This window comes from Pan paniscus, chromosome 10 (assembly GCF_029289425.2).
Source record: "Pan paniscus chromosome 10, NHGRI_mPanPan1-v2.0_pri, whole genome shotgun sequence".
NCBI classification, from domain to species: Eukaryota; Metazoa; Chordata; class Mammalia; order Primates; family Hominidae; genus Pan; species Pan paniscus.
The window spans coordinates 12982162-13001563 of NC_073259.2; the positions used below are offsets into that span (position 1 = coordinate 12982162).

At 35.8% G+C, this 19402-nt stretch overlaps 1 protein-coding gene across 1 annotated transcript in view; it reads right to left on the minus strand.

Moving 5' to 3' along the window:
- CD163L1 (CD163 molecule like 1) overlaps positions 1 to 19402 on the minus strand; it is an 83712-nt gene that overhangs the window by 46648 nt on the left and 17662 nt on the right. Inside the window, exons 4-5 of the mRNA XM_055095339.2 lie at positions 5021 to 5341; positions 2064 to 2384 (exon numbers count right to left, since the gene is read on the minus strand). Of these exons, the coding sequence (XP_054951314.1) occupies positions 2064 to 2384; positions 5021 to 5341 (642 nt within the window). The remainder of the gene's footprint in view (positions 1 to 2063; positions 2385 to 5020; positions 5342 to 19402) is intronic.

The following is a 19402-nucleotide window of genomic DNA, read 5'->3' on the forward strand; positions in this document are numbered from 1 at the left end:
ATGGTTTTACATGACAATTTCATTTTTAAGTATTTGGCAAACTATATAATCAAGTGTGAAAAACGTATTTCTCAGTATATCAAATAAAATCATATTTTTAACAGTAAAAATTTGAAAACCTTTTAAAACTTAACATTATGAGATAGTTAAATAAATTATAGTACATTTATGCAATATAGTAAGTAGCCTTTAACATTAAGACAGATTAGTAATGGCCATGTGGAATATGTCTGTGGTATATTGTTCAGCACAAAGGGAACACACATACACACACACAATCCAGAAACATAAACAACAAAAAAATCACAAAAGATTTGAATGAAAGGTAGCGTTGCATGTGGATTTAAAAAATTATTTTTTTTTGTATTTTGACCTTTTCATTGGGTTTATAATTTGAAAAAGTAGTTTCCAAAAAGCAAAAAGTAATTTTCATAATGTTTTATATCGATCTATAAGAAAGAGAAAAGTAAAATAAAGTGTACAAAAGAATTGATAGTTAACTTTGTCTACCAAATTGATCACACAAAATGTGAACAGAATAGATAGATAAATAGATTCATAAAACAAATTCCACTCTGCAATTTCTGGATACCATTATATATTATACTAACCTGACATTCTTGAATATAAGATATATGTAAGGTGTACATTCAAGAATGTCAGGTTAGTATAATATTAATAGTGAAAAATTATCCAACAGCCTAAACACCAAGAATAGAGATCAGGCTAAATTTACTGTACACATATGATAGAATAACATAAGGTTTTTTAATTTTAATTTTTAAGTAATTAGTTTAAGGGTGTGGGAAAATGCAAATGTTATAGCAAGTGAGAAACAAGATACAAAATAAGGAGTTGCATTATTTATATTTCTATCTTTCCATCCACATATAAGGTATTTGTGTGTGTGTGTGTGTTTCATTTACAAGAACATCATTCTTCATTTATCCTATATCTATCATCTATCAGGCTTTTAGGATATCAATAAATAACAAGACTATCAGGTATACCCTCATGTAAATAGCATCGTTGGAAATGGTTATGTAGGCTCACAATACTCCTCGGACACCTGTGCGCCCTCCCACTTAGGACTCTCTAGATATTCCTTTTTTTCCCTTCATAAAGTGCCACAGAGAATAATGCTGTCTCGATTTTATTTATTTATTTCATTTTTTTTTTTAACAAGATGAGGTCTCACTCTGTTGCCCAGGCTGGAGTGCAGTGACCCAATCACGGCTCACTGCAGCCTCGAATTTCTGGGATCAAGCAATCCTCCCGCCTTAGTCTACTGAGTAGCTAGGACCACAAGTATGCACCACCACACCCAGCTAATTTTTAAATTTTTTGCAGAGGGAGTCTTGCTATATTACCCAAGTTGATTGTGAATCTTGGCCTCAAGTGATCTTCCTGTGGTAGTCTCCCAAAGTGTTGGGGTTACAGGTGTGAGCCACTGCACCTAGCTTTGTTTTTTAAATATCTAACCTGTTTTTTCTGTTTAAAAGGTCTTGGAAATGTTTTATACTTAAAATATTTAATAAGTATTATACACATAGATTTTCTTTGTTTTCAATTCTACTAATGACATTCTAGATGCTTACAGAATTATACATCGTATCAACATATGCATATAAATATATCTATATCAGCTATTTGGATTTGTATATATTCCTAATTCTCTATAATAAGCCTTAATTTATAATCAGAAATAAACAATGTATATTATTAAATAAAAAAGTTAAAAAGCAGCAGAAAAGCTGTTAAGAAAACTGTAAATTAGTACAACTCATTAGTTTTCTATGAAGAGAGGTTGCCCAGTTATTTTAGAGATACAGACTATACTCATGCAGTGGTAGCAGCTGCATCTGATTTCAGGGGAGACTGCTAGTGAGAAGAAACTCTCTTTTTACAATGTGCATTTGAAAAGTTCTTTGTGCAGCTTAAGAGTATTTTGGGGTTTTTTTTAAGGTCCAGAAAACCTTTTCTTCAAGCTATTGTTTCTAACCTCCCAACAAATTATTTCTAAAAATTCAAATGTGTACACTCTCATGATCTTTGAACCTTACCAGAACAAATTACTCCAGCATCTGATCTTCGGAAGCATGTTCGCTTTGCTTTTCCATCATATGTGCAGTCCCAGAGAGCTGACTCATTCCCAGTGCAAGATATGCTGTTTATCCAAATGTCTCTAGCTTCATTACTAGGTTTAGCACGACGACTGCCAAAGACGCTGAACGGACATCCTAGCTGCTTACAAACCACAAGGGCTTGTTCATTCTTCCAGTTCTGGTCACATATTGTCCACCACTGTTCATGGATTCTCACCTCTACTCTCCCTGAACAATTGTTACTTCCATCTGCTAGTCGCAGTTCCAAATCTGCTCCATCTAGGATGAAGTCACAGAGAAACGTCTGAATTGGGTTTGGGACAATATCATCAGCGTCCCTCTCCTCCAACCCCCCCAATGTGAAGATTAGATGTATCCTTCACATACTGAGAAAAGTAAAGACTGGAAATCATTTTGTTTTAAAATTTTAAAGATTGTTTCATAAAGACTTGTCAGTCTTTATGAAAACAATCTTCTTTTAAATATGAAAATTGAAATTATAATCCTAAGAACCTTGCTTTAGCCTTACTAAAATTTAAGAAACTAAACATTGCAATAAAAAGCCGTATAATCCTATATATCATTAATTACATTAATTTTCAAAATATTAGAGTGGTTATTTTTAACACCATAAAATAAAATAAAGTGTTGGGAAATACTTGCATTTCAGTAACTTCAGAAAGAAAAGGGACAAAAAGAATGCGCAATTAGGAAAAAGTCTCTCTTGGATTTAAATAGAAATATGTTCTTTCTCATACTGTTTTCTACGAAGAAGCAAGCCTTTGCTTATTAAACATATTTGTCATAGGAAATGAAATTTGTTCAGTGGTAATTTTTGAAGAAACTGTGTGTTTTTGCTCCATCAGCATATACATCACGTTACTTCTTTGTGTTCCTGTGACTCTGCTTTTTCATGCATACAAATAAATATATTAAATAACACCAAGAAAGTAAAAATGTGGAGAACTTTTCTTGAAATAATTGAGGAAAGGAGATATAATTTCTATGTCTCATCTCCTCCCATTATTCAAGCTTTTCATACATCATTACAAAAATATAATTTGCTATCTAGTGAGAAATCTGGTTCACATTGAATAGGTTAGTCTTCGGAGATTTGGAGGTTTATTTTCCTATAAATAATGTAGGTCATAATGATGATAATAATCATACCTATACCTATTGAGAACTTCCTGGTTGCCAGGCACATTTTAGGTATTTTCCCTGCACTATTTTATTTAATGTTGTTATCCTAGTCATGATATAAGAAATCTGCAACTTGGAGATTGATTTATACAGGGTCACATAATTATCAAGTGACAGATTTTAAACTGTGAAACTGTGAACTGTTTTTGTTTGGGGAAAAAAAAATCCTCTGACTACTGGGCTGAAGAGAAGGCCAATGTATCTAACTACCCATTTTCCTGTGGGTTGGCCATTCACATCTGTTTTCACTGTTGGGACGGTTTTCCAACCTTATTTTCACATCTGCATCATTCTTCATGGCCCTTCCTTACTCTTCCAGAGGCAAATAGTTCCAGAAGTTCCAGAGTTTGAATAGCAACTGGTCTGACAGTTAAGGATGTTATATCAAGTCAGAAGTACACAGTTATGAATTCACTTCATTGTAAGAAAATTTATCAAAATGATTAAGATTTTCTCTGTTTCCTGCCCCCTTCTCTCATCTCTCTCATCTTCTCATGTCTCTCTCTTTTCTCTCCTAACTTTCCTCTACCTCTCTTTTCTGTTATGTGGAGAAAAATTTTTCTTATAAAATGATGGATTGATTAAATATACCATGGGAAACTCTTTTGAATGGTGAAACTGGTTGGTCCCCAGATAAAACTTGCAAGCAAACTAGTATAAACAGAAAGAAAAGGATTAAAAGATGTTCTGAATATATTATCTTTCCCAAAAGTCCTATGAGGATGGCATAAATCCCGTGGCTAAGGTACAGCTAAACCCATAAACCTCTTTGTCTACATATGTTTTCTATGTATATCGTTCCCTGCGGCATACTCTACACTTAAGAAAAACTCTTCTTAAAAGATGTGACCTGATCTCAAATTCTATAGGAAATAAGATTAAGGCATCCTGTGTAAGGCTGGTAACGTAAGGTCAGTAATAATTTACGAAAGAAGCCTCTTCCATCAAGACAAACTGACTCTCAGAGGAAAACAATTGGCTCTACATCTAGGGATTCTCCTTTCGTAAGAATATTAGAAGGTGTGGGTTTAATCTTATTAAGAGAGTGAACAGGTTTCATTACATCTTTGAACATAAAATACCACTGTGAGAGAAATATGAAGGATATTTTAATCCCTGATATACAAAACTATAAATAAACAGCGAGGGGTAACTTGCTTGTAGTTGAAAGTTGCAAACTAGAAAACAAATGGCTGCAGACAAAAGTTTTACTAGTATAAGGTATAAAGTAATTAGCAAAGTCATAAATTTTTAGATAGGTACTCTTTGGAAATAGTTTATTTTAATGAAAGGAAGTGCTAAAACAAACTCAGTTATAACCTAGAAAAATATAGTTGTGTCTATGAATATGCAAAGTGATTACACATTTTTAAATTATACTGAATATTAATATAAGCCATACACTTGTATAGATTAATAGCAATTTTGACTAGATTGGACATTTTGTTGCACCAATTAGAATTAAGTAAAATGGTGTGTTGGGGGTGGGTAAAAACCTTATTCCCATGAGGCTTACAATGTAATATGCTGCATAAAGTGCAGACATGTTCCCTAAGGAAACACTGAAAGTGTCAATTCTTACACATCACAATTGGTTGTAACTTCTTCACAATTCTTACACATCACAATTGGTTGTAACTTTTTCAGGGTTTGGTCCTAGTTCTCCAAAAAAGAAATTTTATCTGATGTAATCATGTGGATGTAAATCTTACCTGAGCAGATCACAGACACATCGTTTTGATGAAGACAGTCAAAATTGACGGTTCCGGAATGTCTGCAGTCCCAAAGAAAAGATTCATTACCGGAGCAGGAGACACCATCAAGCCATACAACATCAGACCCTGACTGCAAATGAGGCAAGCCAGCGAAGTGAAGTGCGGTTCCACATCCCAACTGCTTGCATACGACATCGGCTGCAGCATTGTTCCACTTATGGTGGCATACGGTCCCCCACCTTCCTTGGATTTTCAGCTCTACTCTCCCCATACAGCGGTTAGTTCCACCTACAAGCCTTAGTTCAAGATCACTACTATCTGAAACAGAGATATAAACACAAAGCCCAGGTGAAGTTTTGATCAGAAACTTCAGATTCCAGATCCTGCTATCCAAATAAACACAAATATATAATAAATTGAGATTCAATGAATGTCTAACTCTTGCTTTTTAAAATTCTTGTACAAGTACAAGTTTAATGTAATAGAATCTATCCCAGGAAAGGATCATACTATGATGTTGATAATCCACCAGAATCTCTGGCATTTGGGGAATAAAGCACAACAGAGAGTAGAAATGCCCTTTCTGATTGTGAATCACAATCAATCAAAGGTCAAGAATGCATGTAAATTTATTGTCAAAACATGAGCCTTTGCTGGCTCTGAGTCTAGCCAGCAAACATTTTAGAACTTATAACTGTGTATAAGCAGTGGCAATAAGATATCATTGTCATCACTGTGATCATCCTCTTTTTCCTATTTCAAAAATTTTTCTTCCTTTAAATGAACATTTAACTCCAACTTCTTGCAATATAACTTCCAATTATTCATCTTACAGGAATTTACTCTTGAATGAAATGGAACAAATGAAACAAATGAAAAATAAAACTTCTAAAGGTGAAAGCAAGTGTGACCAGCCATAAATTATGGGCTTGTTATATTATTAAAATGCTCTGTTGATTTAATTCAAAGTCTCAGCCTTTCCTTATTTCCTTATTTCTTTACATCACTTAGCAAAATTGACCACTACGTATATGTATCATATGTAGTGGTCAATTTTACTAAGTGATATAAAGAAATAAGGAAATAAGGAAAAGCTGAGAATTTGGATATATATATATACACACACACATATATATATATACACACATATATATAGTGATCAATTTTGCTAAGTGATATAAAGAAATATGGAAATAAGGAAAGCCTGAGAATTTGAAGATATGTGTATATATACACACACACATCCATACACACACACACACAGACACACACACACACACACACAAAATCACCTCACCATATCCACAGGGGTGTGGTTCCCAGACTCCCATGGATATTAAAATCTGCAGATGCTCAAGTCCCTTAGTTGGCCTTCTATATCTGCTGGTTTCACACCCACAGATTCAACTAAATGCAAAGTTTCAATCAGCGGTTGGTTGACTCCATGGATATGAAACCCACAGATTCTAAAGGCCAACTGTGTGTGTACATATATATTTTTACACTTAGCAAAACTGACCACTACATATGTATATATCTCTCATATATATGCCTAGGTCTTCCAAGAATCCAAGAATACATTGTCTGTCTCTCTCTCTCCAATTGCTTGTTTTGTCCCCGTATCTCTCAGTTAAATGAATGAGATTTTTTTTTACAGATTATTTACCTTTATTTAATAAATTAACAAAGTAAAATTACTGGTTTTGTATGCATTTGTGTGCGTACAGTTCTTTGAGTTGTAATACAGGTATTAATTTGTGTAACTATTACCACAGTGAGAATATAGAACTCTGTTACCCCATTCACTCACTGAAAGACAGTTAGTCACAGTGTATTATTATTTTAATACATTGCTAGATTCAAGAAATAGAATGGTACATTAGCAATATTTTTAAACTATTTCCACTTTTGTATTTTTATTGATACATATCAGTTGTATGTATTTTGGGGATACATGTGATATTCTGATACCTATATACAGTGTGAAATATTCAAATTAGAGTAATCTGGATATCCATCACCTCAAAAATTTGTATTTTATTTGTGGCAAGAACACTCCAAATTTTCTCTTCTAATTATTTAGATGTTCTTTTCTTAATCTAATAATTGATTCAGGAAATAGATTCCCAGAAATAATGTGGAACCTTGGATCTAGGCATACTCCAAGTGATTCACAATTGGGCACGCCAGCTCTTTGAGTCAAAACACTGCCTCTGCTTTTGTTATTTTGAGCTGAGATTCTGTTCTTTGCAAAAGCCTTTCCCTGCTTCAGTTTTGTACTTGTACTTTTTTGACTACCATGTCTAGGAAAGAGCATAGGATAAAAAGGGAGATAGCCGACGCCCAAAATGGTTTGTTTTCCTTTTTCTCTCCTTGGTGCCCAACATCCAACCAGTCATCCAAGGGAAAAAAAGAAGAAATAAAGAAGAATCATACTTCTCATTGCTATTGCATGTGTATATGACTTCTATGGAAGGTGAGATCATTGAGGCCATACAGTAAGTTTATAAACCTACAGATGGAATTAGCATTTTTCCAAGAAGAGATTATCACAGTGTTATGTATTTTAAAAGAGACAGTCAATAGATAAGGAATATTAATTCAAAATGTGTTTTTTTAAGTAAGCATAAGAAAGGAAGCCATGTGTCATTTGTAAATATATTTAAGTGTATTCAAAATCTCCTCATAAAGTAAGTTTTATTTTTGTATACTAATTTATGTAAAATCTGCCTAAATGTAGCACACAAAGTTCAGAACCCACCAAAGGAGACCCTCAATAACAGCAGTTCCCAACCTTTTTGGCACCGAAGACTGCTTTTGTGGAAGAAAATTTTTCCACAGGGGTCGGGGGGAATGGAGGGGACAGCGATGGTTTCAGGATGAAACTGTTCTGCCTCAGATAATCAGGCATTAGATTCTCATAGGGAGTGAGCAACCTAGATCCCCCAAATGCACAGTTCACAATAGGGTTTGCGCTCCTGTGAGAATCTAATGCCAGCCCTGATCTGAGAGGAGGTGGAGCTCTATCAGTAATGCTCTCTTGCCCGCCTCTCACCGCCCACTGCGTGGCCCAATTCCTAACATACCGTGACCGGTACCAGTTTACAGCCCGGGGGTTGGAGACCCCTGTCGTAAAGGGTACATTTCGAGAAATAAGGACTAGAAAAGACTAGCCTTTGTAGAAACTGAAGCCAAGATTTAATCTCTAACTGTGACTGAATTAAGGTTATCTGAGATTGCCTTCTGCCAAAAACATAAGATTGTCCTACACCTCCAATTGGCTTTATAATTTTTCATGAATTGTGCATCTTACTCTCTCAGAAATAAAAAAAGTATGGAGAAGATAACATGATTAAAAGCCAAGAGGAAAAAAAGACACAATCAACAGGAGGTGTGAATTACCAGAAATAGACTGTAAATTACCATCCTTAATATATGTACGACAAAATAAAAGGCAAGACTGAAAATTTTGGCAGAAAAATAAATATAAAAACTATAAAAATAAACCAAATGAAGGTTCTAGAACTGAAAAAATACAGTAATTAAATTAATAACACAATAGATTAACAAAATTCATCAAAGAAAAAAGTATTAGCATACTGTAAAATACAAGCAGAAAAAGACAAAATCACAGGAAATGCAGGAAAAAAAGGTTTCAAGAGGAACAAAGTAGGGAATAAGAAGACAAATATTTGTGTAATTGGAGTTCCAGAGAGTAAAAAGATAGAGAATTCAGCAGAAGAAATATTTGAAAATATAATAGTTAAAGGCCAGGCGCAGTGGCTCACGCCTGTAATCTCAGCACTTTGGGAGACCAAGGCGGGCAGATCAGTTGAGGTCAGGAGTTCGAGACCAGCCTGGCCAACATGGTGAAACCCTATCTCTATTAAAAATACAAAAATTAGCTGGGCATGGTGGTGTGCACCTAAACCCAGCTACTCAGGAGGCGGAGGCAGGAGGATTGCTTGAATCCAGGAGCCAGAGGTTGCAGTGAGCCGAGATCACACCACCGCACTCCAGCCTGGGTGACAGAGCAAGAGTCCATATCCAAAAAAAAAAAAAAAAAAAAAAAGGCCAGGCGTGGTGGCTCACGTCTGTCATCCCAGCACTTTGGGAGGCTGAGGCGGGAGGATCACGAGGTCAGGAGAGCGACGAGACCATCCTGGCTAATACGGTGAAACCCCGTCTCCACTAAAAATACAAAAATTAGCTGCGCATGATGGCACGTGCCTGTAGTCCCAGCTACTCGGGAGGCTGAGGCAGGAGAATCGCTTGAACCCAGGAGGCAGAGGTTGCAGTGAGCCGAGATCACACCACTGCACTCCAGCCTAGGCGACAGAGCGAGACTCCGTCTCAAAAAAATAAAAAATAAAAATAAAAATAAAAATATATATATATAATAAAAAATAGTTAAGAATTTGCCAAAAATTGAGACTCTTCAAATATAGCCAAAATTCGAGCATCGCCATAAACTACAAGTGCAGGAACACAAAGAAAATGACATCTAAGCACATAATGGTAAAATAGCTGGAAACTAAAGAGAGAAAAAAGAAAACAAAACTTTAAAAGCACACAGAGACTAAGGTGGATGTCCTTCAGAGAAAATTAAATAAAAACAACAATTCTCCCTTTTCAAGAGAAAAGGGAAAGTCATAAAACATGGAACAATACTTTCCAGACATTAAAAGGAAAACAGAATAGCCTAAAATTCTGATAATGCTTAAAGATGATATTGCTAGTTTCCTTTTTAAAGAATAAATAATTATGACAAATTTGAACATAGATTTTCTTTTTAAAATTTCCATTTGTTCAAAGTCTTACTAAAAAAAATAACTCCAGTACCCAAATTATGATTACCATTATTATTCCCCTGATATGGTTTGGATGTTTTGTCCCCTCCGAATCTGAGGTTGAAATGTGATTCCCCAGTATTCAAGGTTGGGCCTGTGGGAGGTGTTTTGGTCATGGAGGAGGATCTCTCATGAATGGCTTTGTGCCCTCCCTGCAGTAATGAGTTCATAGGGGAGCTGGTTGTTTAGAGAACCTGGCACCTGGCACCTCCCCCACCACCTTGCTCCCTTCTCTCTTGCTTCCTCTTTCCATGTGATATGCTGACTTCCCCTTGGCCTTCTGCCATGATTGTAAGGTTTCTGAGCCCCTCACCAGAAGCAGTTGCTGGTTCCGTGATTCATGTACAGCCTGCAGAACCATGAACCAAACAAACCACTTTTCTTTATAAATTATCCAGTCTCCGGTATTCCTTCATAGCAATGCAAATGGACTAACACATCCCCCAACCATAGTGTTTGCATACCCATAGAGCTGATTTATCTCCAAAGCAGGATGTATGAAACATCTATATATTCTTGGATTAAGCACTAACATTAGGATGAAAATTTGTGTTGACTATAAAGTGTTAACCCAGTTAATTACAAACAACTATTAGCATCCCAGTTCTGATGACACACAGTTCCCCACCGATCCTGGACATTGACATTTCCCACTTCTTCACATTGGTTACTTCCATTCACTATCTTTAACAATTCCTTTCTATCTTCAAAATAGACAAAAGTCTGGGTCATAAGTGAGACCAAGGAGAAAAAGTCTTCCTGGATTTGAAAACATCATTTATCTACTTATTTCTATAGGACATTCCTTTTTGAATCAACAGACTCATGGCTTTAATGCTAAAATATTGTCCTCACAATTCATTTTACTAGGAACAATTGTTCATTTCTAGAACAAAAGGAATTCAATATATGATGTATTCCCTCACTTAAGGCCACATAAATCTTTTGGCTGAAACTTTTAAGATTTGTTGTATATTAGAGGAAAATAGACCCCCAGGAAATGGGTTTGAAGATGTATCTGTGGGACACTCTCATATGCTGTATTATGCAGGACACCAAAATTACATAAGCAATTAAAGAATCTTCCATAATACAATCCTTGGTCAAAAGAGAAAAATAGAATTGAAATAATCTTCCCATAAAGAACCATTTGAAATGGAACATAAAATTTCCATGGAATAAAAGTTGACAATTTGTATATGCATAATAAAAACATTTTAGAAACATGCAAATTCTAATCACAATGATATGGTTGTAATCTTAAAGGAGAGGATAAATCATAGTTAAAAAATATTGCACACTATCTGGAGAGTATAAAAAGAGGAAGATCACAGGAAAAAAAAAATGTGTATTACCAGTAAGATGTCAACACAGAGGCAAGCCAAAAGAACATAAGCTAGATGGCAGAAAGACCTCATATCTCCCACAGAAAGAATTTTAACAACCATTTATGAGTGAAAATATTTTTATGGGATCCTGGAAGTACACATAAGAAGTCCAAGCACCTGGCCGGGCGCAGTGGCTCACACCTGTAATCCAAGCACTTTGGGAGGCCGAGGCGGGTAGATCATGAGGTCAGGAGTTCAAGACCAGCCTGGCCAAGATGGTGAAACCGCATCTCTACTAAAAATACAAAAAATTAGCCAGGCATGGTGGCAGGTGCCTATAATCCCAGCCACTCAGGAGGCTGAGGCAGGAGAATCGCTTGAACTTTGAGGGTGGAGGTTGCTGTGAGCCGAGATCATGCCACTGCACTCCTGAGCGACAGGTGAGACTCCATCTCAAAAAAAAAAAAAAAAAAAAAAAGAGGTTCAAGCACCTTGGTGGAGCAAAATATAAATGAAAATAGACACATTAAAGAGGATAAGAAGGACAGTTTCACTTTCCCTGTATCACTCTTCTAAGTGGCACAGCTATGGCCAAGAGAGACTCCCTTAGTACATGATTTCTCCCATGGGAGAAGGTGGAAATGAAGTGAGTGCCTGGCTTTCCTAGCCTTATGGAACATTTCCCAAGAGGCCCATTTCTGTCTCATCTCACCTAGAACACTGAAAAGATTAGCACAGCAGAATAATCTGGGGACCATCAGGAGAAAAGAAAATGAGTGAAGGCTTACAGCAACCAGTGGATGCTAGTAATTAGACACACATCCTACCAACCAGCTCATTATCTCTACCAAGAAACCTGCTCACATGCCATGTAGGATGCCTCACCTGTGGATCCCTCCGCTAGCTAATATTTACCCCCATCAATCTATGCATCTCGCCCCTGGGCAGTGCCCCACATTTCCCCACAGAATGTGTGTGAGGTTCCACAGATGACTTGTGTGGTCTTCCCCAGATGGTGCATGTGAGCCTCTGCAAGCAGCACATGCAAGATCCTCAGACGGTGTGTGTATCTTTTGCAGACAGCACACAGATGTCAGCAGCTGACTTGATTCTGCTGAATAGGGAGGAGGTGTACAACCTTGAACACTTCTGGGCACTTGCCTAAGAAAAATAAATGGAAATCTCTCAGTACTCAGCCTGGCTTTGCAGGATTGAGAGAAGATACACAGTCCTCAGATTTCCACACTAGCAGGGAACAAAAGGAGTGGATTAAGTACACCCATAAAAAAGGTCTGAGAGACCCCCTAGAATCTCTAGCCAGGCTGAGTGGTGAAGGTTCATTTTTTCCAAAGCATCAGTAAAGACTAGAGGAAATGACTTATTTAAATGGAAAAACAGAAACACCAAGTCTTCAAAAAACACAATGAATGAAGGAAATATGGCACTACCAAAGGAACAAAATAAAGTTCCAGTGGCTGACCCCAAAGAAAGTAAGATCTAAAAACAGCCTGAGAAAGAATTAAGAATGATCTTCTTAAAGAAACTCAATGGACTACAAGAGAACATAGATAGGCAACTAAATAAAATCAGGAAAATAATGTATGAACAAAATGAGAAGTTCAGTGAAGAGATAGAAACAATTGAAAACAATGAAACAGAAATTTTGGAGTAAAAAAAATACAATGACACCTGAAAAATTCAATACAGAGCTTCAGCAAATTACCTGATCAAGCAGAAGAAAGAACCAATGAACTGAAAGACAGATAACTTGAAATTAATCAGTCAGAAGAACAAAAAGAAGGAGAAATAGTGAAGTAAGCCTACAAGACCTATATGACACTATCAAATGAACCAATATATGCATTATAGAAATTACAGAGAAGAGAAAAAGAAAAACAACAGAAATTTAAAAAATAATAACTAAAAATTTCTCAAATCTTAGTAGGACAATGAGCATCCCAAACCAATAATCCCAAGGAACTCCAAATAGATTGAACATAAAGAGAGCTTCACTGTTATACATAATAAGCAAATTGTCAAAAGTCAATGACAAAGAGAAAATGTTGAAAGCAGCAAGAGAAAACTAGCCACATGCAAAGAAATTCCCATAGTGCTATCAATGAATTTTCTCAACAGAACCTTGCAACCTAAGAGAGAGTGGGATGAAATAGTGAATGTACTGGCACAAAAAAAGAACCCTGCCAATCAAGAATATTATACTTGGTAAAGCTAAATTTCAGAAATGGAGAGATAAAGATCTTCCTAAACAAACAAAAACTGAGAAAGTTTATCACCACATCTTCCTTAAAAGAAGTGCTAAATAACGTAATTTCAATTGAAATAAAAGATTGCTAATTAGCAATATGAAAAATATGTAAGTATAAAGCTAGTAAAAAATAGCCAAATTCAGAATACTGTAACACTGTAATGATGATGTGTAAACAACTTTTAACATAATTGTAAAACTTAAAAGCATTAAGCAACTACAGTTACAGTAATTTGTTACTGGACAAAAAATATAAAGATATGTATATTCTGACATGAACAACCTAATCAATAAAATAAAATATAAGAGATCTGCATTTCATGGGAGTTAAGTTGTTATCAACTTAAAAATAGTTATAACTCTAATATGCGTCATGTAAGCTTTGTGGTAAACATAAAAGAAGAAAACTAGTAGACACACCAAAGATAAAGAGAAAGGAATCAAAGAATACTACTACAAAAGAATAATCACATCACAAAAGAAGACTTTAAGAGGGGGAAAAATAGAAAGACTATAAAACAGTGTAAAATAATATTTTTTATTATACTTTAAGTTCTGGGATACATGTGCAGAACATGCAGGTTTGTTACACAGAAATACATGTGCCATGGTGGTTTGGGGCACCCATCAACCAGTCATCTAAATAAAGTATTTCTTCTAACGCTATCACTCCCCTACCCCTCCAACCCCCAACAGGCCCTGGTGTGTGATGTTTCCCTCCCAGTGTCCATGTGTTCTCGCTGTTTGACTCCAACTTATAAGTGAGAACATGCGGTGTTTGGTTTTCTGTTCTTGTGTTAGCTTGCTGAGAATGATGGTTTCCAGCTTCATCCATGTCCCTGCAAAGGACATAAACTCACCCTTTTTTTGGCTACATAGTATTCCATGGTGTATACGTGCCACGTTTTCTTTATCCAGTCTATCATTGATGGGCATTTAAGTTGGTTCCAAGTCTTTGCTATTGTGAACAGTGCCACAGTAAACATGCAAGTGCATGTATCTTTATAGTAGAATGATTTATAATCCTTTGGGTATATACCCAGTAATGGGATTGTTGGGTAAAATGGTATTTATGGTTCTAGATCCTTGAGGAAATGCTACACTGTCTTCCACAATGGTTGAACTAATTTACACTCCCATCAACAGTGTAAAAGCATTCCTATTTCTCCACATTGCCTCCAGGATCTGTTGTTTCCTGACTTTTTAATGATCAACGTTCTAACTAGCGTGAAATGTATCTCATTGTGATTTTCGTTTGCATTTCTCAGACGACCAGTGATGATGAGCTTTTTTTCATATGTTTGTTGGCCACATAAATGTCTTCTTTTGAGAAGTGTCTGTTCATATCCTTCACCCACTTTTTGATGGGCTGGTTTGCTTTTGATTTGCTTGACTTCCTTGTAGATTCTGGATATTAGCCCTTTGTCAGAAGGATAGGTTGCAAAAACTTTCTCTCATTTTGTAGGTTGACTATTCACTCTGATGATAGTTTTCTTTTGCTGTGCAGAAGCTCCCTAGTTTAATTAGATCCCATTTGTCAATTTTGGCTTTTGTTGCCATTGCTTTTGGTGTTTTAGTCATGAAGTCTTTGCCCATGCCTTTGTCCTGAATGGTATTGCCTAGGTTTTCTTCTAGGGTTTTTATGGTTTTAGGTCTTATGTTTAAGTCTTTAATCCATCTTGAGTTAATTTTTGTATAAGGTGTAAGGAAGGGTTCCAGTTTCAGTTTTCTGCATATGGCTATCCAGTTTCCCAATGCCATTTATTAAATGAGGAATCCTTTCCCCATTGCTTGTTTTTGTCAGGTTTGTCAAGGATCAGATGGTTGTAGGTGTGTGGGATTATTTCTGAGGCCTCTGTTCTGTTCCATTGGTCTATATATCTGTTTTGGTATGAGTACCATGCTGTTTCGGTTACTGTAGCCTTGAAGTATAGTTTAAAGTCAGATAGCATGATGCCTCCAGCTTTGTTCTTTTTGCTTAGGACTGTCTTGGCCAAACAGGCTCTTTTTTGGTTCCATATGCAATTTGAAGTAGTTTTTTCTAGTACTGTGAAGAAAGGCAATGGTAGCTTGATGGGGATAGCATTGAATCTATAAATTACTTTGGGCAGTGTGGCCATTTTCATGATATTGATCCTCCCTATTTATGAGCATGGAATGTTTTTCCATGTTTGTGTCCTCTCTTATTTCCTTGAGCAGTGGTTTGTAGTTCTCCTTGAAGAGGTCCTTCGCGTCCCTTGTAAGTTGTATTCCTAGGTATTTTATTCTCTTAGTAGCAATTGTGAATGGGAGTTCACTCATGATTTGGCTCTCTGTTTGTCTATTATTGGTGTATAGGAATGCTTGTGATTTTTGCACATTGATTTCCTATCCTGAGACTTTGCTGAAGTTGCTTATCAGCTTAAGGAGATTTTGGGCTGAGACGATGGGGTTTTCTAACTATACAATCATGTCATGTGCAAACAGAGACTATTTGACTTCCTCTCCTTCTATTTGAATACCTTTATTTCTTTCTCTTGCCTGATTGCCCTGGCCAGAACTTCCAACATTATGTTGAATAGGAGTGGTGAGACAGGGCATCCTTGTCTTGTGCTGGTTTTCAAAGGGGATGCTTCCAGCTTTTGCCCATTCAGTAAGATTTTGGCTATAGGTTTGTCATAAATAGCTCTTATTATTTTGAGATACATTCCATCAATACCTAGTTTATTGAGAGTTTTTACCATGAAGGGATGTTGAATTTTGTTGAAGGTCTTTTCTGCATCTATTGAGATAATCATGTGGTTTTTTTCATTGGTTCTGTTTATGTGATGGATTACATTTATTGATTTGCATATGTTGAATCAGCCTTGCATCCTAGGGATGAAGACGACTTGATCATGGTGGATAAGCTTTTTGATGTGCTGCTGGATTTAGTTTGCCGGTATTTTATTGAGGATTTTCGCATCGATGTTCATCAGGGATATTGGCCTGCAGTTTTTTGTTGTTATTGTGTCTCAAAACAGTGTAAGATAATTAACAAAATAGCATCAATAGGTCCTTACCTATCAATAACTGCTTTAAATGTAAATTGATTAAATTCTCTAATGAAAAAACAGAGTGTAGAGGTAAAATGTGGCAAATAAGAGGCAGAACAAATGGACTTAACACACTTTTACAGAAAATTTTACCCAACAACTGCAGAATATGCATTCTATTCATCAGCACATGGAATATTCTCTAAAATAGACTATATGTTATGCCACAAAACAAGTCTCCACACATTTAAGAAAACCAAAATTATATCAAGTACACTCTCACACCACAATGGAAGAAAATTGGAAATCAACCCCAAAAGAAACCCTCAAAACAATGCAAATACATGGAAATTACATAATCTGCTCCTGAATGAGCATTGGGTCAACAATGAAATCATGATGGAAATTTAAAAATTCTTTGAACTGAATGATAATAGTCACACAACCTATAAAAACCTCTGGAATACAACAAAGGTGGTGCTAAGAGCAAAGTTCATAGCCTTAAATGCCTGCATCAGAAGGTCTGAAAGAGTATAAATAGACAATCTAAGGGCACACCTAAAAGAACTAGAGAAACAATAACAAACCAAACCCAAATCCCGCAGAAGAAAATTATACCAAAGATCAGAGCAAAACTAAATGAAATTGAAAAACAACAACAAAAAAGATGAATGAAACAAAAAGCTGGGTCTTTGAAAAGATAAATAAAATTGATAAACAATTAGTGAGATTAACCAAGATAAAAGAGAAGATCCAAATAAGCTCAAATAGAAACAAAATAAGAAATATTACAACCAATATCACAGAAATACAAACAATCATTCAAGGCTACCATGAACATCCTTAAATGCATAAACTAGAAAACCAATAGGAGATAGGTAAATTTCTGGAAATATACAATTCTTCTAGATTAAACCAGGAAGAAATAGAAACTCTGAACAGACCAATAGCAAGCAGTGTTATTGAAATGGTAATTTTTAAAAATGAGAACAAAAAAAGTCCAGAACCAGATGGATTCACAGCTGAAATCTATCAGATATTCAAAGAAGAATTGATACCAATCCTATTGACACTATTCCACAAGATTGAGAGAGAATCCTCCATAAATCATCCTGTGAAGCCAGTATCACCCTAATACCAAAACCAGGAAAGGACATAACAATAAAAGAAAATTGCCTGATAAATCTAGATGCAAAAATCCTTAACAAAACACTAGCTAATTGAATCCAACAACATATCAGAAAGATAATCCACCATGATCAAGTGGGTTTCATACCAGGGATCAGGGATGGTTAAACAAACACAAGTCAATAAATGTGGTACACCACATAAACAGAATTAAAAGCGAAAATCACATGATCAACAGATGCAGAAAAAGCATTTGACAAAATCCAGCATCACTTTGTGATTAAAACCATCAGCAAAATCAGCATAGAAGGGATATAACTTAAGGTAATAAAAGCCATCTATGGCAAACCCACAGCCAACATTCTACTGAATTGGGGAAACATTGAAAGCATTCCCCCCTGAGAACTGGAACAAGAAAAGGATGCCCACTTTCACCACTTCTATTGAACATAGTACTGAAAGCCTTAGCCAGAGAAATCAGACAAGAGAAAGAAATACAGAGCATCCAAATTAGTAAAGAGAAAGTCAAGCTGTTGTTGCTTGCTGATATGATCATATACCTAGAAAACCCTAAAGACCTCCACCAAAAAGCACCTAGAACTGATAAAAGAATTCAGCAAAGTTACAGGATACAAAATTAATGTATACAAATCAGTAGCTCTGCATACAACAGCAGTGACCAAGTTGAGAATCAAATCAAGAACTCAACTGTTTTTACAATAGCTGCAAAAAAAAAAATTTTATTATACTGCCAAAGGCAATCTAAAAATTCAATGAAATTCCCACCAAAATATCTTCATCATTCTTCACAGAACTAGAAAAAAACAATCCTAGAAATCATATGGAACCAAAAATGAGCATGTATAGCCAAAGCAAGACTAAGCAAAAAGAACAAATCTGGAGGTATCACATAACCTCACTTCAAACTATAAGGCAATAGTCACCAAGACAGCATGGTACTAGTATAAAAATAGGCACATAGATCAGTGGAATGGAAAAGAGTACCCAGAAATAAAGCCAAATATTTACAGCCAACTGATCTTTAACAAAGTAAACAAAAACATAAAGTGGGGAAAGGACACCGTATTCAACAAATGGTACTGGGATAATTGGCAAGCCACATGTAAAAGAATGAAAACGGATCCTCATCTCTCACTCTATACAAAAATCAATTCAAGATGGATCAAAGACTTAAATCTAAGACCCGAAACCGTAAAAATTCTAAAAGATAACATCGGAAAAACCCTTCTAGATGTTGGCTTAGGCAAAGACTTCATGACCAAGAACACAAAAGCAGATGCAACATAAAAAAAGATAAATAGATGAGACTTAATTAAATAAAAAAGCTTCTGCACAGCAAAAGAAACAATCAGTAGAGCAAACAGAAAACCCACAGAGTTGAAGAAAATCTTCACAATCTACACATCGACAAAAGACTAATATACAGGATCTACAAGGAACTCAAACAAATTAGCAAGAAATAAAACAAACAATACTATCAAAAAGTGGGCTAAGGACACAAATAGACAATTCTCAAAAGAAAAAATACAAATGACCAACAAAGATGAAAAAACTCTCAACATCACTCATGATCAGAGAAATGCAAGTAAAAGCCACAATGCAATACCATCTTACTCCTGCAAGAATGGCCATAATCAAAAAATAATAGATGGTTTCAATGTGGTGAAAAGGGAAAACTTTTACACTGCTGGTGAGAATATAAACTAGTACAACCTCTATGAAAAACAGTGTGGAAATTCCTTAAAGAACTAAAAGTAAAACTATCATTAGAC